A 23,639-nucleotide genomic window follows, 5' to 3' on the forward strand; every position below is an offset into this window, starting at 1 on the left:
TCATGGTTTCTCTCCTGCCAGAGAAGTATCAAGTCCCCATTTCTAAGATATTAAGTTAGCATTATGGGATAGATAAAAAGAAACCAAAATGTTGCCGTTAAGTAATTATTTTTTCAAAATAAAAGTTTATTTTAATTGTGATTTTAAAGAGTGCTTACAGAGGCCTTCAAGTAATTTTTGTGTGACAATGTTAAAAAAAAAAAATAAACCCTTTGAGGATGACTGAATTTTAAACTCTGTTGTACTTATTCTAAATCCAAAAGAGCAAGATTGTAAGATTAGAGAAGCCTAAGGAGACTTCATGGAGAAAATGAGAATTTGGCTGACTCTTGTTAAGTCTCACTGTTTGGGGAAAACCCACTGCCTTGAAGTTGATTCAGATCCATAGTGATCCTTCATCAGCTGTCTAAGTCTTTGAATATTTATGGGAGGACACTGCCTAGCTTTCATCTGTGAAAGACCTAGTGAATTCAAACTGCTGACCTTAGGGTTTGCAGGTTGCCCATTAAGAACTATACCATTAGGGCTTCTAAAAGAAAATGTGAATATGTACAAGGAGAGAGAAGAAGATCTATATTAAAAATATTAAAGAATTTGCTCTTTTAACTAAATAAGTCAAAGTTATACACTATCTTGATAGCAAAGAAGTTTACAGGATTTACAACAGTGAGTCCACTAAGATTTTTCAACATATTTCATCATCACAACCTATCTCTGATATATGATGCAGGCTAGACTAGAAGAAGAAGAAGAGCAAAAGAGTAGAAAATTCCTGGCACAGTAGAGGATATATTTAGGCATGAAATAATAAGGGTATATACATATATATAACAGAGTGTAGCCTAGTGGCAAGAAGGTGTGCTGAAATCCCAAAGACGTTCATGGGCAGTCTCCTCCCGTTCTTATTAACTGCCTCTGAAAACCCACCGGAGGGTCAGTTATGGGTCAGTTCCGACTCTACAGTACACAACAACAACAATGGAAATGTTGAACTGTAAAAGTGGATCCATAGGAACTGCTCAAAGCTTTGACAGAGAAGATAAAGGAAAGGGAAAAATCCAAGTTGGGTTCACCCTACCTATTTTGGAAGATGAGGTGTGTTGGAATGTGGGAGAAAATAACAAAGTAAATTTTAGAAATGTTGAGTTTTAGTTTAAAATTTAGAAAGAAATAACTAGGATATTATCTAGTTTAATATATAATTATACTATGTGGTTACAGTCATATGTCCTATAATGTCTATGATATTGTTATTATGTGCCATCAAGTTGTCTGTGACCCATAGTGACCCCATGTACATTAGCTTTGAAACTTGCCCTATCCTGAGCTAATATGATTGTTTCAGACCTAATTCCATTATTCTAGTAACTGAGTCAATCCATCTCATCTTGGGTCTTCCTTCTCCTGTGCTGTCTGTCCTCCATTCTTCCAAGTATGATGTCCCTCTCCAAAGACTGGTCCTTCCTGGCCATGTCACCAAAGTATATGAAATAGAGCCCCAACATCCTTGCCTCCAGGAAGCATCCTGGTTTCACTCTCTCAAGGGCAGAATTGTTTGTTCTCCTGGTAGTCAACAGTAAGTATGTTCAACTCTATTTTCTGGCACCATAACTCAAAGGCATCCATCCTTCTTCTATCATGGTTAGTTATTGTCCAGATCTCTGGTGCACAGCGAGTAATTGCAAAGACCATGACCTGGATCAGGCACATTTTAGTCTCCAGAATGACATCATTGCTCTTCAGTATTCTAGAGAGGTCCCTGACAGAAGTCTTTCCCAATGCAAGTCATCCTTTGATTTCCTGACTGATGATGCCAAGAGTGTTGATTGTGGAACCAAGCAAGCTGAAGTTACCAACAGTCTCAATCCCTTCTTTAGCCATCATGAAGCTGCTAATAGATGAGAATGTTTGTTTTCTTGATGTTGATATTCAATCCATATTGAAGACTACAGTCCTTGACCTTCTATAGCAAATTTGTCTCATGTCCTCTTCAATTTCAGCAAGCAAGGTTGCGTCATCTGCATAACACGGGTTATTGATGTTATGTGAGAAAGGAAGTTATATGTTTGCACATTGTATGAACATAATATCATAGTTGGGCATAGTGTGGACGTGGTATCATGGCCTAATACGGCTTTTTTCCTTTAAGCATCTTGAGCAAGCTCCATGATTTTGTAGAAATCATTACATGCTGAAGATGATTCACTTTTGGTCTTGATCCTCAATCCACATCATTAGCAAGTTCCTCTCACATTTTTGTTAGCTTTGTGGCTTTCAGTGGAGCCAATAGTTAACTGGTTGGAGAAATTTTTCTTTGTTTTTGAGGACCATTTTGACTATTGCGTATAACATGATGATAGTATTCACTGTTTTTCCATCCTCGTGTTTTAATAACCTTGTTTTTCACTCCCAAATGGATACTTCTCCTCTACCTCTTGCTGCTGCTATCATGACAACTAGTTCTGCTCCTTTTGGAAGGCATAATGTACTTCATAGTAATAATTTTGAAAAAAATCATAAACAGAGAGGTGATGATGAGATGGATTGATATAGCAATCGGGGTGATGGGGGCTGTGTTGGAGTTAATGAGACTGGCTCAGGACAGGGAAGAGTTCAGAGCTTCTATACATGGGCTTGCTAGACATCACAGGCAATTCATCACAGGCACATAAAAACAATAACATATTTTGAGAGGCTTGGAGGCAAGAGTGGCATCTACTTCTTAAATAACATGCCTCCGAAACCCTATGAACTTTGATAAATGTCGATAGTTGTACAGGGGCTTCAGGCCTTTTGTTCATAGGTTGCTATGTGTGGTGCTCGACTTGAAGGCAATCAACAACATCAATGCTTTTACACTCAAGACACACATAAGATCAATGTTACTGCTTGTAAAGCATACAGTGTTACTTGATAAATTTTTGTAGATAGCAAGCTTACTTCATGCATATGCCAGTAACATGGGTATTCATTTATATATAAATTATAGATTAAATGTATACTGTACACCTGAAAGAGTATTCACTTTCTACGTAAGACACATGAGGTGTATGTATTGTATGTGGGATGTTGTCAGGTTCACTATGTTTCATTCTCTGATTGAGATATGCACTCTATTAAAACCTTATGTGACTATGGTTATATATGTGGTTGGCCGTAGCCTGAATGGATATTATACATAGAATGACTGTATTTGCAACAAGCAGCCTTTTGCAAGAACTGTAGCAGGCTACAGTTTTTACAATTTATATTCTACAAGCCAGGTTTTTGTCAATGATACAAACTTTATGGTTTTATTTTCCTTTTGACCATTTTAAAGATTATATAGTATACATTAAAAACATGAAATATGTCATTGCTGGTTCCAATAACAGCTTTAAAAATATTTCCTAAATTTGGAGTTCTACATGGAAAATCACTCTTGGGATAATAATTTCTAGGTAATGTTGAATCCAATTACAATTTCCATCATAACATCCAGCTTTACTCAAGAATAACTGCCTACTGGATTCCAAATGGAAATAAAGAGATTGTGACCGAGACTTGGATCAGAAAAAGTTACAACTTAGTCTTCTCTTTAAAAACTGTTTCCTATGGGGAGTCTGTTGTCATAAAACAGATTTAAATCATATTTTCCAGTCATAAATAAACTAGATTTCCAGTTTTACCTTTTCAGATTACAACTTTCCAAACAAAAAAGGTACTCTTCTCTTTAAAATATAGAAATAAATATGCTTTCATTGAGAATGGAATGTATTTAAGAGATTCAGTAGAAGCAGTATGTTAAAAAGTTATCAGTGATTTATCATTAAAATACTGTCTATGAGGAATCGGCATCATGAAAAATAGCTGAGTAGGAAGTTCCAGGTGTCAATCTCGCCACCAAAACAACCATTAAACTGGAAACAATCATTAGAATTAGTTGCTTTTGATTCTGGAGATTGATCAAACAAAGCAAGCAGGAAAATGCTTGATGTAGAGTGAAGCTACTGAATACTGGCAAGAGAGTGATATGAGAGCCTGCCAACCTACCCCATTATCTAGCTCTGCTATAGCTGTGAGATTGGCAGCCTTCTTTCCTAAAGAATCTGATGTTGTAATGCATAGCAAGTTGTGCTGCTAATTCAAAGGCGGCACCTCTCTGGTAGTTCAAATCCACCAGTGGCTCCAACGGATAAAGAAATAAAATCTCCTCCCATGTGATTACAGCCTCCAAAAATGTTTTGAAGAGTCAACTAAAAGTTGGTTCTGATGTAATGATAAGAAGAGTGGAGTCAGTGTGAGCAGTCAGGACTCTTTCACATATTTGGGACTGCATGCTTTAGTTGGATTGGTAATTTACTAAGGAACAATAACAGATCAATAACATACACTTGACTTTGTTTTGGTCTACTTTGACTAAAGCACATTTCCCAAGAACATCTACAGGAAAATTTAAAGTTTTCGTTGATGTTGCTAGTTTTGTGTGATGTTTGGGGTTTTTTTTTTAATGCAGACATTTAAGGGAATTTCTGTCAAGTTACAGACTGATCACAGATAACAGAACAGAAATTTAGTATTCATACACAATAAGAAACAGAAATTTTGCAATGGTTTAGAAAAGCTACTATGTAAATGGATGAATACAGCCCACAAAAGCAAGAAAATATATACCTGAGAAAGGGGATAATCTGATTTTGAGAATTATTATACTATAATACTAAAAATTTCCAGCTCTTAAAAAAAGTTACAAGCACAAAAGAAATAAGAAAATACATCCCATGTATAGGAAAAAAAAAATCTCTCACTCCAAATTCAACAAAAAACTGTCTCTGAGAATGCGTAGAAATTAGAATTCTCGCAACTGGATCAATAGACAAGATCATGACCGTGAAATGTTTAAGTTGTCAGTGTTTCCATTTTACTTGGATTCACAATCAATACAAATGATAGAAGTATTAAGAAAATATAAGATACGCTGTTGTTGATGTAGTGTACCATCGAGTCAGAACCTATCTGTAGCTGATCCTCTGGTGGGTTTTCAGAGGCATTTAATCATACACAGGAGGAGATTGCTTATCCTTCACCCACAGAGCAGCTGGTGGATTTGAACCATGTGCCTTTGGTATTGCAATATAATTTCCTATCTCTAGTCCACCAGAGCTCTCTGCCACAGCAGAAATAAAAAGATGTACTACATTGGGCAAATCTGCTGCTTAAGACCGCTTTAAAGTGCTACAAGGAAGGATATCACTTTAAAGACTAACATGCATTTGCTAGAAAGCATAATATTTGCAATTGCTTCATATTAATTTTAAGCCAATGACCAAAGACCAAAGAATTGATGTCTTTGAAGTGTGATGTTGGAGAAGAGTGTTGAATATATCATGAACTACCGAAATGACACATAGAATTATTTTTAGAGAAAGTGCAACCAGAATTTTTCTTAGAGACAGGATGATGTAACTTCATCTCACATACTTCGAATATGATATCAGGAGGCTCCAATCCTTAGTGAAAGGCATCAAACTGGGAAAAGTAGAAGGCCAGTGAAAAACCTTTCAAAATAAATTGACATAATGACTTGATCATGATAGATTGTGAGGAAAGCACTGGATAGGGTATGGTTTCAATCTGTTCATAGCGTCAATTTGAGTCACAGCCAACTTGAGATGGTATCTAGCAAAAACAGTTAAAGATGTTAAATCAAATGCCTCAAGATATTCTCAACTCTTGGAATATATTTAAAAAAAATGAGAACTGAGGCACAAATAGAGAATTGTACACCAATGTTCAAAGCAGCATTATTCATCATCACTAGAACACGGAAACAGCCCAAATGTCCAGCCACAATCTAATGGATTGAGAAATTAGGGTACATACGCATGATGGGATACTACTCAGCATGCAGGAACAATGATTTTGTAAATTAATACCTAATTTGGGAGGGACTGGAGAGCATTATGCTAAATGAACTAAATCAGTCTCATAAGAACAAATACTGTATAAAGCCATTATTGTAGAAATATATAACTAGTAAACCATGTATGAAGATCTATGGGGTGAAGAGTGAGAGCACAGGGGTAAGGATGGGTGGTGGATGTAATCATAGGGTCACACAATTTGATGGGTGGAAGGAGGAGTGGTGGGTTAAGGAAATGGGAAAGATCAGGTGTGAAAAACAATGTACATGGAATTTGTAAGTAAAGCAGTATAAAATAAAAAGTTTAATAATCTCAATGAGTTAAAGGACACCATGTTGTTGTTGTGTGCCATTGAGCCAGCATGAACTATAGCTGACCCTCCAGTGGGTACTCAGATGCAGTAATTGCATGGGAGGAGATTGCCCATCCGTCTCCCATGAAGCAGCTGGTAGATTCAGACTATGCCTTTGGGACTGTAATGTACATTCTTACCACTAGGCCACCAAAGGACGCCATAGGTAAAAGCTAAAGGAAATCAAGGAAAATATGAATGAACAACATGGAATGCCAAGGAATAAAGTAGAAATTCTAGAGCAGAAAAGCACAATAGATGGAACAAATAAGCAAATAATAACAACAATAAAATTAAAAATCTCAAAACCATAGCTTTAAGTAAATAGCAAAAGGAATCCCTATACTTAAACATAAGGTGGTTGATATTTTCCTCAGGCAATATCAGAGAAGAGAGGGACACGCAATCACACACCCCCCTCAAACTTCTCCAGTTCAATAAAAGACATGGTCCTACGTATCCAAGAATCTCTACAAACTCCAAGCAGAATAGTGTCAAAGAGCCAAATTGAGAGTATTAGAACTGCATTGTGGAAAATAAAAGAAAAATACTATTCAAAACAGGAAGAGAAAATTATGTGTCACATACCAAGATTACTCAATAAGATTAACACCTAATTTCACCTCAGAAATCATGGAGGACAATGGGCAGGAGTCTGGCTGGATAGAAGGGAAAGTGGAGAGTTTATTGCTTAATTACAGAATTCCTGTTTGAGCTACTGACAGTTTCAGAAGTAGTATGGTTATACAATACAGTGAATATTAGTGAATGCTAACTAGTGCCACTGAGAAAGTTTTTAAAAAGGGAAATTTTATGTTATACATATTGTACCACAGTTGAAAATGTCATATAAATGTCTCTTTTCTATGTTTAGTCTTGAATGCTTATGATTAAGTACAAAAATAGAGTAAGTTACCTTTTCACCAGTGCTCCCAGGCATCCCGACTTCTCCAGGTAAACCAACAGGTCCCTTTTAGGAAAAATATAACAGAAAATACAGATGTATTACATTGCTCTTTGTCTTAAGTAAATCATATGCAGCATTTATGTTTTTAACTCATTCTAACCTTGGAATAAAATTACTCCTATTATATGTACAAGGAGATCTGGTGGTTTAGTGGTAAGTAGTTAAATCGCCAACGCAAAGGCATGTGACCTTAAACCACTAGCTGCTCCATGGAAAAAAGATAGTCAACTTTCTCCCTTGTGATTTACTGCCTCTGAAAATCCACTGATGGGTCAGCTATGAGTTGGTTCCAACTTGATATCATATAATATTACAAGTGTACAGATTATTTTTTCACAGTAGAATTTATTAGTCTATTCAGTCATCACCAAATATATGAGTCCTTCATTTGTGACAAGGGAGCTCTGGCGGCATAGTTTATAGAGACTGTGGCACTCTTCCAAATGCTGTGCCTCTGATGGTCCAGTTTGCCAGTTGGTCCTTGGAAGAAAGGTAGGTAGGTAGGTAGTTTCCTTACATTGCAATTAACAAACTCACAAACCTGATATTGTTTTTATGTACTATGAAGCCAGAACCAACTCATAGCTGACCTTTTAGCAGGTTTTCAGAAGCAGTAAATTGCACAAGAGGAGATTGTCCATCTTTCTTTTGCAGAGAAGCTGGTTTGAATTGTGTCTTTGTGGTGGCTATGCAATTCTTTACCACAAAGCCAGTAGAGACTTAAACCTGATAGATAGTTGCTGTGAGTCAGGGCCAACTTTACAGTAATGCGTTTGAGTCTGAGTTCTTGAGTTTGTACCATGGTAGGAAGCACTGAGTTTCAAATCATGAAGAAAATAAACATAATCTCTACTCTCATGGAGTTACCAATCTAATTAACGTTGTAAAACCCCTGCAGTTTTTTATAACTATTCAATATAGGCACATTAGTCTTAGAAATTAGGGAGCTCCGGTGGTCTAGTGGCAAGAAATTGCTTTGTCAATTTAAAAGGTAATACAGTCTAAAAGTGATATATGATAGCATATGATTATCACAGGAATCCAGAATTAAGGGTGCATAGTGAGTGGTGTGCATTTGGGGCTGGGTAGGGCAGGGTGGGTTCGGGAGCATTGTATACCAACAAAGAAGTTTATCTTTTGCTTTTCAAAGAGAGGAATGAACTGGGGGGAGAGGGATAAAGAAAAAAGTGCAACAATAAATGAATGAAAATCCAAAATCTCTGTAAATGTTCATGAAAATAAAGTAAAAAAAAAAAGGCAGGCAGCTTGAATTCATTAGCTGCTCAGTGTGGAAAAGATGGACAATCTCCTCCAATGCAATTTACTGCCTCTGAAAACTCAGCTCAGAGGAGGGTCAGCTATGACTTGGTCCTGGTTTGACAGTACACAACAAGAAGTCTGATAAGTTATTTCTGTTATTCTTTGTAAGCACCTCAAAACATGAGCAAATAGCTCATTCCCATTAATTAATTTATTTTCTAAAACATATTTAATGCTATAAAAAGAGCAAGAGTAAGATGAGGAAAATTGAGTCTGACTTCTACATGCTTCATGAAGGGAAACTTTTATATCCATAAAACCACACAAATAACGGCATAGTAGACATATAACCTCAAATGCTCCTGCATCTATTTTTATGAATCATTTTGGTTCAATGTTTGTTGCAACTAGATTCATAGATTACTCACAGTTGTGAGGTTTGTTAGGGAAATAGTTTCAGGAATAGGAGAGGCAAAAAATATTACATAATGCAAGTCCAGGTTTAGTCTAGCAGTCCCAAGCCAGATAACAAGGCACAATTCTTCTATTCGTTAAGACAGCTTCTAAGTCAACAAATCAAAGTCTAGGTTCAGTTCAGCAGCACAAATGAACCTCTGATTTAATCAATTAGTCCACCAAACTTTATCTCAAAGCAGTTACAAGTCAACTTTTTTTTTTTGTGGGAAAAAATTTGTATTTAGAATTAGCCAGCTGGACTCAGTTTAGATGGTCCCAATTTTGCTGGCAAAATCCAAAACATCATAGTCAGGAGCAAGTCAAACATGGGCCTTCTTCTCTCCATCAGGCCTAAGCAAAGTGTTGATCTTGGCCACATCAATGTCATAGAGCTTCTTTATAGCTTGTTTAATTTGGTGCTTGTTGGCCTTGACAACCACAATGACCACAAGTGTGTTGTTATCTTCTATCTTCTTCATGGCTGACTCAGTGATCAGGGGAAATTTGATGATGGCATAGTGGTCAAACCTGTTGCCTTCAGAGTCTCAGCATCTTAGGCTGCCGGAAGGTGGGTGATGTGTGGATCTTCTTCTTCTTTTTTTTTTTTTGGCTCTGGATGCCCTTCAGGACTGCCTTCTTGGCCTCTAATGCCTTTGCTTTGACTTCAGTTTTGGGAGGGGCAGGGGCTTTCTTCTTCACTTTCATTGCGATCTTCATAGAAAGGCCAAGTCAACTTTTTCATTAAATTATCCAGCAAGACAAACCTTTAACTGTAGTTCAATCTCCAAGGTTCTTCTGGTTACATCTTGCCACAGGAGGGGCAAGTTAATTCATAGCAGTGCCACAATCTCTTCACCCTCTCTCCACCAGTCTCTCTCAAAGTGTCTTTACAATTCCCTTCACTGTGTGGAAATAATTCTCTTATATTGGTCCCACAGCTGTTGATGATTTGCAAGACCACCTATCTGCAGTTATCTGAAGACCATCCCCCACAACGGAGGCTAACACAATGGTTAGAAAAGTCTGTTTTCAAGGGTTTTGACACCCCAGATGTCTACTTTGTTTCAGATATTATGATATCTGAAAGTGATTTCTTTCTAGCAGTTTGAATCCACCACTAAGTCTGTGGCAGAAGATGGACACTATCCCCCAGTGTGATTTACAGCCCTCGTAATCCAATGGACAGTCAGCTCTGACTCAATGACATTGAGTTTGAATGTGCAAGTGTACATATTCACATACATACATAAATAAACATGCACCTACATGTATACACAGTAAAGCTGCAGAAATCAGAAACTGTGTAAAGCAGAAGCCTGTTAAGAGAAGGAAAATGCAAATATTTTTCACTAAAATTGTCAGCAAGAAAATAGGATAAAGGAAGAAATATTTGAGATCCAGAAAAAGAAGGCAGTTTTATAAATTGCGGCTTTCACAGATTTTAATGTTAAATTACTTTTTCCCATTAATGTGTTGTGTAATCTTTGTCTCACAACACTCTACACATTGTTTTATTTCTATGCTCTCTGCACTTTGTATTAATTGCTTATCTGCTTTTTTTCCTTTGCATAATGTTTTAAAACTGTCCTGACAATAGAAGTCTGAGACAGGTGTGAATTATCAGTTATTGTTAGTTGCCATTGAGTTGACTATGACTCATAGCAACTCTATGAACAATGGATCAGAGGCTTACCCTATCCTCTGGATCCTAATCATCCCTAACATATTAGAGGCCATTGCTACAGTCATTTTTGTTGATCTGTCTTGGTCTTCTTATCTTTTACTGACCCTCTACCATTCCAAGCATGCTGTTCTTTCCCAAGGACTGGCCCTTCCTTAGAACAAGCCCAGAGTATGTGAGTTCACCCCCTATGCCTCTATTCAGCACTCTGATTATACTTTCTCCAAGATAGACTTGTTGGTCCTTTTGGCAGTCCAAAAAAAGTATGAAATGTTCTGTACTTTTCTCCAACATTCAAAGTTAAATTATTAGTAGAGAATCAGAAGTCAACATCATTAAATCTATGTTGTTGTTGTTATGTGCTGTCGAGTCATTTGCGACTCATAGCGACCCTATGCACAACAGCCCTAAACCCTGCTCTATCCTGCGCCAACCACACCGCCTCTGACACACCCATCCCGATTACCCCAGTCACCGAATCAATCCATCTCACAGAGGGTCTTCCCTTCCTGCGCTGTCCCTCCACCCTCCCAAGCATGATGTCCCTCTCCAAGGACCCGTCCTAAATCTATGTACTTTATAAAATAAGTTTGTGTCTTTTTTTTTAACTGAAACTGCATAGTTAGGAAACAATAACTGACTTAGGTGGATATATGTAGAGCTGAGCTTATCAATCAAATTTCCTTATGTATGTGGATCTTACATGTACATTTATTTATAATACTGGTAAAAGGAGTGTTTTGAAAACAAGGTAAGAAATAGTAAATAAAATACTTGGCAAAATTAATTGAGATTGAGATGCAGGTACACATAGGGTTATAGACTGGGAAATATGAATATACTATTGAAGTCTTTGAATGCTGAACCAGAAATTTGTGTCATGGTGGACACAGAGATGAGACACCATGATCTCCCTTTAAAGTGGCTTTTTGTGCCTATATTAGATTCTTCATGGTTTAGGCCTCAGTAAAGAGGCTTATATAGAAAAATAATTGTTTTAAGCAGAGATATAAAGGTCTAGATATTTTGGTAAAAATTGAGACATATGTGATGGATCTGAATTCTCCAGATTGCTCCAAAAGCTGGCTAAATTTTTGTAGAATCTATATTACACCTTAACTTTGCCCAATTCTAATTTCCCCTCTCCTCTTAATATGTAGTTGTTGTTGTTATGTGCCGTCGAGTCACTTGAGACTCATAGCGACCCTATGAATAACATCCCTAAACTTTGCTCTGTCCTGTGCCAATCACACCGAGTCTGATACACCCATGCCAATTACCCCAATCACTGAATCAACCTACATCATAGAAGGTCTTCCTTTCCTGTGCTGCCCCTCCACCCTACCAAGCATGAGGTCCCTCTCCAAGGACCTGTCCCTCCTTGTAACATGTCCAAAGTATGTTAGACAAAGTCTTAGAATACTTGCCTCGAAGGAGCAGCCCGGTTTGACCCTTTCCAGGATGAATCTGTTTGTTTTCCTAGCAGTGCATGGTACCCTCAATACTCTTCTCCAGCACCAAAGTTCAAAGGCACCAATTCTCCTTCTATCCTCCTTGGTCATTGTCCAACTCTCTGATGCATAACAAGTGATAGCAAAGATCATGGCCTATATCAAACACACCTTAGTCTCCAAAGAGACACCATTGCTCTTCAGTACTTTGGAGAGGTCCCTAACAGCAGACTTTCCCATGGCAATACGCCTTCTAATTTCCTGGCTGCTGGTGCCAAGAGTGTTGACCGTGAAGCCAAGCAAACTAAAGCTGTGAACAATCTCAATCTCTTCACCACCCATCCTGATGCTTCCAATTGGTCCAGTGGTGAGAATCTTTGTCTTCTTGACATTAAGCCTGAATCCATATTGAGGTTGCAGTCCTTGACCCTCTGAAGCAAGCGCTTCAGGTTCTCTTCAGTTTCAGCAAGCAGGGTTGTATCATCTGCATATCGCAGATTGTTGATAGATCTTCCACCAATCTTGACCTCACCTTTCTCCTCATAGAGCCCGGCCTCCTAGATAATCTGTTCTGCATACAGGTTGAAAAAGTATGGAGACTGGACACATCCCTGGCGTACGCCCTTCCCAGTTTTGAACCATTCAGTGTTTCCTTGATCTGTTCTGATGACTGCCTCTTGGTCCAAGTACAGGTTTCTCATTAGCATGATCAAGTGTTCTGGTATTCCCATTCTTCTCAGAGTCAGCCACAGTTTGTTATGATCCACACAGTCAAACACTTTTGCATAGTCAATGAAACACAGATATTCATTCCTCTGGTATTCCCTGCTTTCAGCTAATATCCATCTAATATTAGCTACAGTATCCCTAATATCACAACCCCTTCTAAACCCAGCCTGGACTTCTGGCAGTTCTCTGCTGATGTGTTGTTCCAGTCATTTTTGGATAATCTTCAGGAGAATCTTGCTTGCATGTGAAATGAATGATATTGTTCTATAGTTTCCACACTCTGTTGGGTCACCCTTCTTTGGGATGGGATCAATCTCTTCCAGTCTGTTGGCCAGGTGGTTGTTCTCCAGATTTCTTGGCACAACGTGGTGAGCACATCCATGGCAGCATCTGTTAACTGAAATATGTCAATTGGTATACCATCTATTCCAGGGGCCTTATTGTTTGCTATTTCCTTCAAAGCAGCTTGAACTTCTTCCTTCATCATCATAGGCTCTTGGTCATATGTTTTTTCATTAAATTCTTCTATGTCTGCCAATTATTTTCGATACAGTGACTCAGTATATTCTTTCCATCTTCTTTTAATACATCCTGGATCATTTAATATTCTGCCGAAATCTCCCTTGTTTATAGCAACTAGAGGTTTGAATTTGTTTTTCAGTTCCTGGAGCTTAAGAAATGTTCACGAGTTCAGCCCTTTTGATTTTCTGACTCCAACTCCTTACACATTTCATTGTAATATTTTACTTTGTTGTTAATATGTAATAGTTTCCCATAAATATCTTACTCACTGACCAAGAGCGACTGTTTCCAGAAAAAGCCAACACATGAAAGACATAAAAAAAAAGACGGAGATACTAAATTGTGATTTGGAAGCTGTAATCTTGCCTCTTACCTGCTAAGAGAACCACATCAACAATATAGATGGAATACAGAGAAGATCCTGGTATAAATTAACGATAAATATGTTAAAAACATTTACACATGGTGATTTACAGCTTCTGAAGAAGCTGGATTATACAAATAAGAATATGGCGTTGGCATTGGAGAAAGATTTATTAACAACCTGTGATATTCAGGTGTAATTTATTAGGTGTTTGAGAAAAAGCTCAAAATCAAACCCACTACCATCAAGTAGATTTTGACTCAGCAACCCCATAGGGCAGAGAACTGCCCATTTTGTATCCATGGCTGCAAATCATTATGCAAGCAGATTGCCATGCATTTCTCAGGCAGAATGGCTGGTGGGTTCACACTGCAGGCCTTTTTGTTAAAACACAAGCGCTTTAACCACTGTGCAACATGGGCTCTTTAGGTATTTGAGAAACTGGGGGAAATAATACTGTAAGGATTTGGGATTGGATGGCTATTGTTAAGATGAGAAAAAGATTCTCAGTTTGCATAATGAGAAGAGAAAAGGCCCCAGCCTTAGAGTGTCTGAACTCCAGGGGAGGTAAAAGTCCTAACCAAAACTATATTGTAGTATTAATGCCTGGGCTGCAATAAGCAAAAATGAGAGCTTGACACTTGCTATAAGGACATCTGGATAGAAATATCGGAAACTTTTATACTCATCTAGTCTTCAGTCATTAATATTCAATATATCAAATCTATTTTTGATGTGGCTTTTAAATTCATCTGGGATATACATTCTTGGTTATATTTTGGTTCTCATGGACTTGTTTTAATTTTTCTCAGCTTCAACTTGAACTTACACATGAGTAATTAATGGTCTCTCCCACAGTCAGTACTTGGTTTTGTTTTCACTGCTGATTCTAGGTTCTCCATCGACTCTCTTTTTATTCACTTAAAAAAAATTATTTTATTTTCAATTTAATTTTACACTGGTTTACTTACAAGGTTCATATATACTCCCTCTCATATCTAATCCCCCTCACCTCCCCAGCCCATCAAGGTTTGCGGCCATCCCCACCCATTTGTTCCCTCCTCTTCACATTAGATCCTCATACAAGTTTTACTAGTTATCTATTTCTACAATAATGGTATTATACAGTATTTGCTCTTATTGGACTGAGTTAGTTCACTTAACACAATATTCTCCAGTTCTTCCCAAATTAGGAAGTGATTTACATAATCATTGCTCCTGCATGCTGCGTAGTATTCTATTGGGTGAATGTAGCATAATTTCTCAATCTGGTCGATTATGGTTGGACATTTGGGCTGTTTCCATGTTCTTGCAGTGGTTAATAGCACTGCTATGACCAGTGGTGTACATGTCTCCAATTGCGTCTCAGTTCTCCTTTTCTCAGATATATTTCAAACAGTGGAAAAGCTGGGTCATGGGGAATTTCTATGTTCAGCTTTCTGAGGATATGCTAAACTGTGTTCCAGAGTGATTATACCATTTTATGATCCCACCAACATTGTAAAAGAGTTCCTATCTCACCACATAGTCTTTAACATGTATTATTTTCTGTCCTGTTAAACTTTGCCACTGCTACTGGAGTGAGATAGTATTTCACTGTGGTTTTGATTTGCATCTCTTTCATTGCTGGTGGTGACTTTGAGCGTTTCTTCATATGTCTGTTGGCCATCCAAATATCTTCCTCTGTGAAAATTCTTCCCACATCTTTTGACCATTTTGTAATTGTGTTATGAGTCTTTTTCTTGTGGAGACCCTGCAGGATTCTGTAAACTTTGGATAGGAGACCACTGTCTGAAATGGTATTGCCAATCCGTTCCCCCCAGCCCCCCAGCCCCCCAAGCAGTAGGTTCTCTTTTCATACTGCTGGAAAAAGGTTTTGATGCACACAGGGATTTAGTCTTTAGAAGGTCACATTTATCAATTTTATCCTCTCCAGATTGAGCATTCCTGGCTGTATTTGACATTTTCTTTATACTGTAGGCAAGTCCATCCAAGCTTGGTCCCAGTTTGTTTCTCATGAACTTTATGGTTTTGGGCTTTACTCCCAGGTCTCCGATCCACCTTCAGTTGATTTTTGTGTGTGGTGTGAGATGTGGGGCCCATTTCAGCTTTCTGCAGGTAGCAGTCCAGTTTTGCCGGCACCATTTGTTGAAGAGGCTGTCACTCTCAATTGCTGTGTAGTCCATCAGGTGAGTATGTATAGTCACAATTGTATGCTTTTCATAAAAGGTATTTAATCTGCAGTTATATTTTTCAACAACCAATTCTTCTTTGTTCTCAAGTTTTATATTCCAGTCACTAATTATTAGTGCAACTTCATAGCATGATATACAAATTCTTGAGCAAATTATACACACAAGTAAATAATACAGACTATTTTAAATAGTTATATCTGAAAAGTACAAAAATAGTTCATTATTTTGTTTTTTGTTGTTTTGAGGACTTCTACTCTTTATGACTTTATGTAAGCAGATTGAAATTCTTTCAGATCCTGTACTGTCCTTGAAATCCCTACTGTGCTTAAACCCATTGTTGCAATCATTGTGTTAATTCATCCTTCTGAGGGTCTCACTCTGTTTGACTGACCCCGCACTTTTCCAAGAATTTTCCCCTCTTGAAAACATGCCCTAAGTAGGTTGTTATTAGGCAAACTCTTACCATTTTTGTTTCTAAGGAGCACTCTGGCTGCTTTCCTACTGAGACAGATTTGTTTGGCCTTCTGTTTTAGGGTCACAGTTCTTTCACTTCATGAGCTTGGCATTTGAATGCATGAGTTGCCTAAAGATATAGCTGAACGGTCTGTTCAGTATCCAAACAGGGATTTTAGTCTCTGACATTTCCTTTGGATCTAACATGAAACTGTAAAATAAGAGTTGAGAATGAAGCTTTGCCTCAGGAAGTTCTGGTAATGATCAAGAGATTATGCCTGGAATGTCTACTCAACAGATGCTTTTGCTCACACTTAAGATCTGGGAAGCTTTAGAATAGAAAGGCAACAGTGCTGTACATCCTGCATGAAATTCCCTTGGCAGTGTTGCTCACATATTTTACTCCCGTGGAATGAGTTCCTTGGTAATAAATCAAAGTGATAATGTGAATATCAGCACAGGGTTACTACTTAACCTGATTGAGCCTTCAAGTTTTTATTCCCACTCAAAACCCCATTGCATTGAATTGGTTCCATACTATAGAGACCCTTAAGGAAGTTTCAAAAACTGAGTCTCTATGGGAGGACACTGTTGATCTTTCTTGTGCAGACCGACTAGTGGAATGAAATTTCTGACCTTGTAGTCTAATAATCTGATAGGTCATGCATTATACCATCAGGACTCCTTCAGACTTTTGTTTGTTAAAATTATATATATGAATTTTGGTGAGAAATAAGTAGAAACCTCATGCTGTGACACTTGTATTGCAAAACATACTTGCAAGTTCTTTGTAAAACTCAAATAAATAGTAGGACTGCTCACAGAAGAAAATCTGTGCCTATAACTATGGTTCACTTTTCATGAATAAAACACTAATTAATTTTGCATGTCTTTCATACAAACTTCATAGGCATCTTTATTTTTATGAACTCTATCTAAAGACAGATTTGAGGTCAGAAAATCTATGATTTGATACTCATCCCTCCCTGATCTTCACTAATTACCTTTGACCTGTGGATAGAATGTTATTGTTGTTGTTGTTAAGTGCTGTTGAGTTGTAGATTACTAATAGCAACCCTATGAACAAAAGACCTGAACACTTGTATACATTTCTTCATTTCTCCAAGTTTATTTGGTTTCAGGAGGTAACCTGTTTTGGAAGTGAATGCCACTCCTGCTTCCAAGCTTGTTTTAATTGGGGTGCTCCACCAAACACTGTCCAGCCTGGGTAACCATTATCACATTTGACACATCAGTGTCACAGTATTCAGCATCACAACAACCACAACTTACCTCTGTACAGCAAATGGACAGACCAATGCTATACCAATTAGAAGAATGTTTGACCAAAACCAATTAAAACTAGGCCCTTGGGCCTGTGGCCCTTGAGCCCAACTGAATTTAAGAACCAAGGCAAGGTTCAAACTCCATGAGCTCCATCATTCCACATTCCTCCATAATCAAGCATTCTCATTGACTCTCACCACCAAAAACACCCATCTGGGAGCATTCCGCTGCTTCCCCCCCCGCCACCCCACATAGTCTAACTTCTTGAATGAGTTGTTCAGCTGGTGATAGAATAGCTGAACTAAAAATGAACAAAATACAGGTGTGGTATTTGTAGACTCTTTGTTCAAAAACTTAAGTTGCAATTCTGATCTTCAATTCTGAAGTGAGTCATGGAGTCAGCTTAGGTCTCACCATCCTAGCTCTGAACAAAAGTTGAGATGAATAATCACTCTGATATTTTTTTCCCCTCAGTGTTGGATAGGTGAGTTTGAGGCTGTGAGAGGCAGACTTGTCCCAGACTTCTACAAGGACAGGAATTCACAGATAAGTTTTTGTAGGATTATCCCTCTGATATTTTTCATTTCTAGCCTAATGTCAAGAAACTGTGCTGGTAAGAAGCTGCGTTGCAATACCAAAGGCACATGGTTTAAACCTGCAAGCTCCTCCACAAGAGATGGATGGGCAATCTCTTCCTGCATGATTTACTGCCTCTAAAAATTTGCTAGGAGTCAGTCTTGACTTGACAGCATACAACAGCAACACAACACAATTCTGAGACTTTGAGTTTTGATCTTTCCATGCTGTGAAATACATTGGACAATCTAGAATTTTCAGTAGTGCCTTACATATAGAAATACTCTCTGGGAAGAGAATAAATCCTTATCTATTTGCTGTGTTAAGAATAATAACTGTGCTGAAATATTGAAATTTAATGATGCCCTCACCTTGCCTGTTTGAAAAGCTGGAGTACTTCCATAAAAATTCCATTTCTCTAATTAGCTTTCTTATGCTGCTGACTCTCTCTAAGAAGGTTAGCAGAGTAAGCCTTTATTCCATCATGCTGTCCATATTATCTGCCCCATGACTTGACATGAGGCTTGTGGAAATGCAATAAAACTGAATACATATGTATAGATTTCCCTAACAGATCACTATGCAATTTCCATGCTAGAACAGCAGCAAATACTTGAAATAATTAACAATATGAATATGCCAACATTGCCAAGTTCACTAGTGATTTAAACATTATTACTCCTCAAATAGGACCTGAACAGTTATACCAAACCAGAGTAGGTTTCAAGACATATACACAAAACAGAGTGAATCACTCACTATCCAGTCCTGAACTATCCTCACAGTCATTATTATGTTTGAGCCCATACTTTTTTGCTAACCCTCTTGTTTACCAAATTATATGTTCATTTTGAGGGACTGCTCTCTCTCTATCTTTTTTGGTCACAGAGTTATGGGGTTTTTCTTTTATTTTTATACACATTTTACTCCCTGCCCACCCCTCCCCCAGTTCACTTTTCTCTTTGAGAAGAAAAAAAACAAACCCAAAACAAACTCTTTCATTGTTATACAATAACCCTCCCTCCCAAGTTCACTTTATTATGCAGCTCTTATTCTGGACTCTTGTCATACAATAATACCTAATTATATATTCCTTTTAAACAGTTCTCTCCTTCATCTGTTTCAGTGCAGTGTACAATATTTATTCCCTCTTTTTTTAGTTTCCCCCCAACCCCAATGTCAATCTTGTTTTATAACAGTGGCATTATGCAGTATTTGTCCTTTTGTGATTGAGATATTTCACTCGACATAATGTCATCCAGGCTCACTCATTTTGTATAATATTTCATGAGTTCCTTACTTTTCAGTGCTGCATAGTATTCTATTGTGTGAATATACCACAACTTCTTATCCATTCATTTGTTGATGGGCACTTGGGTTGTTTCCATCTCTTTGATATTGTGAACAAAGCAGCAATAAACATAAGTGTGCATATATCTGCTGGGGTGGCGGTTCTGGTCTCTTTTGGGTATATTTCCAGTAGTAGAATTGCTGGGTCAAATGGTATTTCTAGTTCCAACTTTTTGAGAAAGCACTATACTACCTTCCATAGTGGTTGCACCACTTTACACTCCCACCAACAGTGAATAAGGTTTCCAATTTCTCCACCACCTCACCAGCATTTGCTGTTTGCTGCTCTGTTAAATTTTGCTATTGTTACTGGGGTGAGATGATATGTGATTGTTGGGTTGTTTTTTTTAATTTTTATTTTTATTTCTTTTTTTTTGTCATAGTTGTTTTGAGGGACTGCTATCTCTTGATGATATGTTCATAGTAAGTGAGATGAAGCCTCACTCTTCTTACTCCCAAAGATCAATCAGGATACAAGGTACTTTCTCTAATAGATTTGTTAATTCTTCTAATAGTCTATGGTGTATTCAATAATCTTTACCAAAACCATACTTTAAATGTATCAGCTTTTCTTTGATTTTCCTATTAATTGTCTAGCTTTTGCATACATTTTGATTCAATTAGAAATACTCCGGATTTGGCCAGATGCACCATAGTCCTTAAAGTGTAGCAAATTTACTCAATGTTTGAAAGCCAACACTGATTTCTCAACTGCCTTCCATGGGGGTTGATTGTTTAAGTAAAATGACATCCTTTGATAATGTTGATCTCTTCTTCATTTATTATTATATTCCTTCTCAACACAGTTCTACATTTCTTTTCTTATGTTGGCATGTTATCTATACTGGAGGCTGAAATCTTTATCTTCATTATTAAGTGATTCAAGTCCAGTTTTTAGTAAGTAAGGTTGAAACACATGCACATCAAAGTTTGTTAATGATCCTTTCCCAACTTGGTGTCATGTTCTTCACCATGTAGTCCAGCTTCTCAAATTATTTAGTAAGTATAAAGGTTGAATAAGCATGGTAAAATCATATAACTCTAACATACAATTCTTCTGATTTAAGACTGTGTTGAATTCTAGAACATAGTTGTTCATCCAATGAGAAGACAAAACCATAGAAGTTCCTGAGTGATAGAAATGGTTAACACATTCATCTGTAAAGTAGAAGATTGAAGGTTTGAATGTAACTAGAGATTAAGAAAAATGTGTGTCAGGCTTATATGCTTTCTCCATATCTAGTCAATCGCTATCCTGAGCAAATTATTCAAGAATGTGGACTCTATGAAGAATGATATGGCATCAGGATTAGAGAAAGACTCACCAATAACTTACAGTATGTAGATGATAGAACCTTATTTGCTGAAAGTGAGAAGGCCTTGAAGTGCTTACTGTAGAAGGTAAAAGAATATAAATTGTAATATGGATTGCATCCCAATGCCAAGAAAACAAAATTTCTGACCATTGGACCAAATGGCAAAATCATGATAAATGGAGAAAAGATTGAAGCTGTCAATGACTTCATCTTACGTGGATCCACAATAAATATAATTGGTTCTAGCAGTCAAGAGATCAATATATTACATTAGGAAAATCAGCAGTCTCCAAATTACTGAACAGTTAAGGTACAACTGCTCCAGACCATGATTTTTTCAATCACTTGCTATATGCATTTTAGAGCTGCACAATGACTAAGGATCACAGAAGAAAATTTGATGCATTTGAGTTGTGGTATTGAAGAGTACTGCCATGGAATGCCAAAGGAACAAACAGACACGTCTTGGAGAAGGTGCTGTCAGAGCTTCCTTTTGCATATTTTCGGCATATTGCTAGGAGGAGCTATTTCTTGGAGAGGAACATCATGCGTAGAGAGTAGAGGGACAACAAAAAGAGAGGAAGACCCTTAATCAGATAGACTGACACAGTGACTATAGCAATGGGCCAGTTTGTCAGATTGTGAAGGTGGTACAGATTGTGAAGGTGGTACAGATTAAGACAGGGTTCAGATCTGCTGTTTATAGGGTTGCTATGAGTTGTACTCAATTTGATGCTATCTAACAGTAACAACAAAGGCATCAATTTTTCTTATCTCACCATATTTACTGTCCAGCTCTCAGATGCATATAAAGTGATTGAAAAGATCACGGCCTAATTCAAGTGCATCTTAGTTTTCAAACTGACATCATTACCCTTCAGTAATTTGGAGAGATCCCTGATAGCAGACTTGACCAATGTCATATGTCTCCTAATCACCTGATTGTTAGTATCAAGTAAAATGTAGATCCAAGAAAATGAAATTGTTGCCCGTTTCAATCTTTTCTCCATCTATCGTAATGTTGCTCGTCAGTATAGTGGTAAGGAATTTTGTAATCTTTATATTGGACTACCATATTTATATTGGACTACCATATATTTAAGGCTTGAATTTTTATTATCTGCAAAAAAGCATTTCAAGTCCAACTCACTTTCAGCAAGCAAGTTTGTGTCAGCTACATATTGAAGGTTATTTATAAGTTTTCCTATAACTCTGATGCCATATTTATCTTCTTAGAGTCCAGCTTGAATTTTTTCAACATACAAATTGAGAAAATGTGGAGAAAGGATACAACCCTAGTTTATCTCTTTCTTGATTTTAAACCATGCAGTGTTCCCTTGCTCTGTTTGGACAGCAACATCTTGATCTAGATAAAGGTTTCACATGAGGACAATGAAGTGTTCTGAGATTTCCATTCTTCTCAATGTTAGACATGATTTTTTAGGGTTAACACAGTCAAATGTTGTTGCATAGTCAATAGAACATGAATAGACATTCTTTTGGTACTCTCTGCTTTCAGTAATTATCTGATAACAGAAATAATATTCCTGATTAAGCTCTTCTCTAATTTGATATAATTTGACTTTACGTCTAAGAGTATATTTAGAGGGTTTTTTGCAGTAGGGGTTTATCACAAAGAGATAGTGTTCCAAACTTATTAATCATAAATAAAAACAGAATATGTAAACTTTCTATCTCTGCAGCTACTGTCTTTTTATCTGGAACTAAAGTACTGAAAAAAATTGAATACTTATGAAAGTTTTCTACGAAAAGAAAGCTGGCTGTATTTGTGGCTGAGATGAAATCCAGATTTTATTTAATACTTTTTCCTATAGTCAAAAGAAGAGTATTAAAAAGTTCCATAAATCATTTTGAACAAAAATGGCTGTAGTGCTTGAATTAGGCTCTTTTCCAAAATAGATGAAAAAAAAAATAGACATTTCATAAAAAAAGAAGACAGATCACCAATGCAAAATATCTAACTCTAATGGGAAATGCAAGTTTAATATATTACTCTTAATACTTTTTCCAAGCTATGAGAGAAAAACACACTAAAATTTAGTATGTGGAAATGATTTGACTCTTAAAACAAGACTTCAAAAAACATGTACAGTGTTTAGTAAGATGTTATTAGAGAACACATGCACATAAAGGACAGAATTGGATTCATTGTCCCAGAAATTATTTCCTAGTAACACTTGTGCTTATTAAAAAAAAAAAAGACAAATTCCAGCAGAGTACTTAGAATACACATGCAGTTCACATACAAATGTAAATTAAATAATTATATCAACACTTAGTTAAAGAAACCCAGAACAAAACCGTGGGTGGTGACAACATAATCTGTATGCTACTTTGAGTCTGTTTTCTGATTTGAACATAAAACATGAAGAAATTACATTCGTGTTTAGTGGGTTTAGTTGTTTGTTTGATTTTTAATGATAAAATATAAATGAAGCAAAATCACATAAACAAGGCTCATTTAATAGAAACTTGCATCTCAAAGTCCAACTGTCTATAATAGGACACATCAACCTACGGCCTGGAGGCTGCTTTGCCGGTTTATGTAAATGTAGTTTTGCTGGAACACAGACACAGTTACGAGTGTAAGTACTGTCTTTGATTATACTGAAGAGCTGAGTAGTTGTGAATTGATGGCTGGCAAATCCTTTACAGAAAGAGTTTTCTAAACTCTGTTCTAGATGGCAACCCTTCATTTTTGAAATTTCATGAACTCATTGAGTGAGCTTATTTTTTTAAATTATTTATTTATTTAT

At 37.1% G+C, this 23,639-nt stretch overlaps 1 protein-coding gene across 1 annotated transcript in view; it reads right to left on the minus strand.

Moving 5' to 3' along the window:
- The window catches only part of COL24A1 (collagen, type XXIV, alpha 1), a 548,498-nt gene that overhangs the window by 224,021 nt on the left and 300,838 nt on the right, over positions 1-23,639 (minus strand). Inside the window, exon 25 of the mRNA XM_006898370.1 lies at positions 7,172-7,225. Coding sequence (XP_006898432.1) covers positions 7,172-7,225 — 54 coding nt within the window. The remainder of the gene's footprint in view (positions 1-7,171; positions 7,226-23,639) is intronic.

Source organism: Elephantulus edwardii, unplaced genomic scaffold (genome assembly GCF_000299155.1).
Source record: "Elephantulus edwardii isolate Elephantulus edwardi_28Jun2011 unplaced genomic scaffold, EleEdw1.0 scaffold00227, whole genome shotgun sequence".
NCBI lineage: Eukaryota > Metazoa > Chordata > Mammalia > Macroscelidea > Macroscelididae > Elephantulus > Elephantulus edwardii.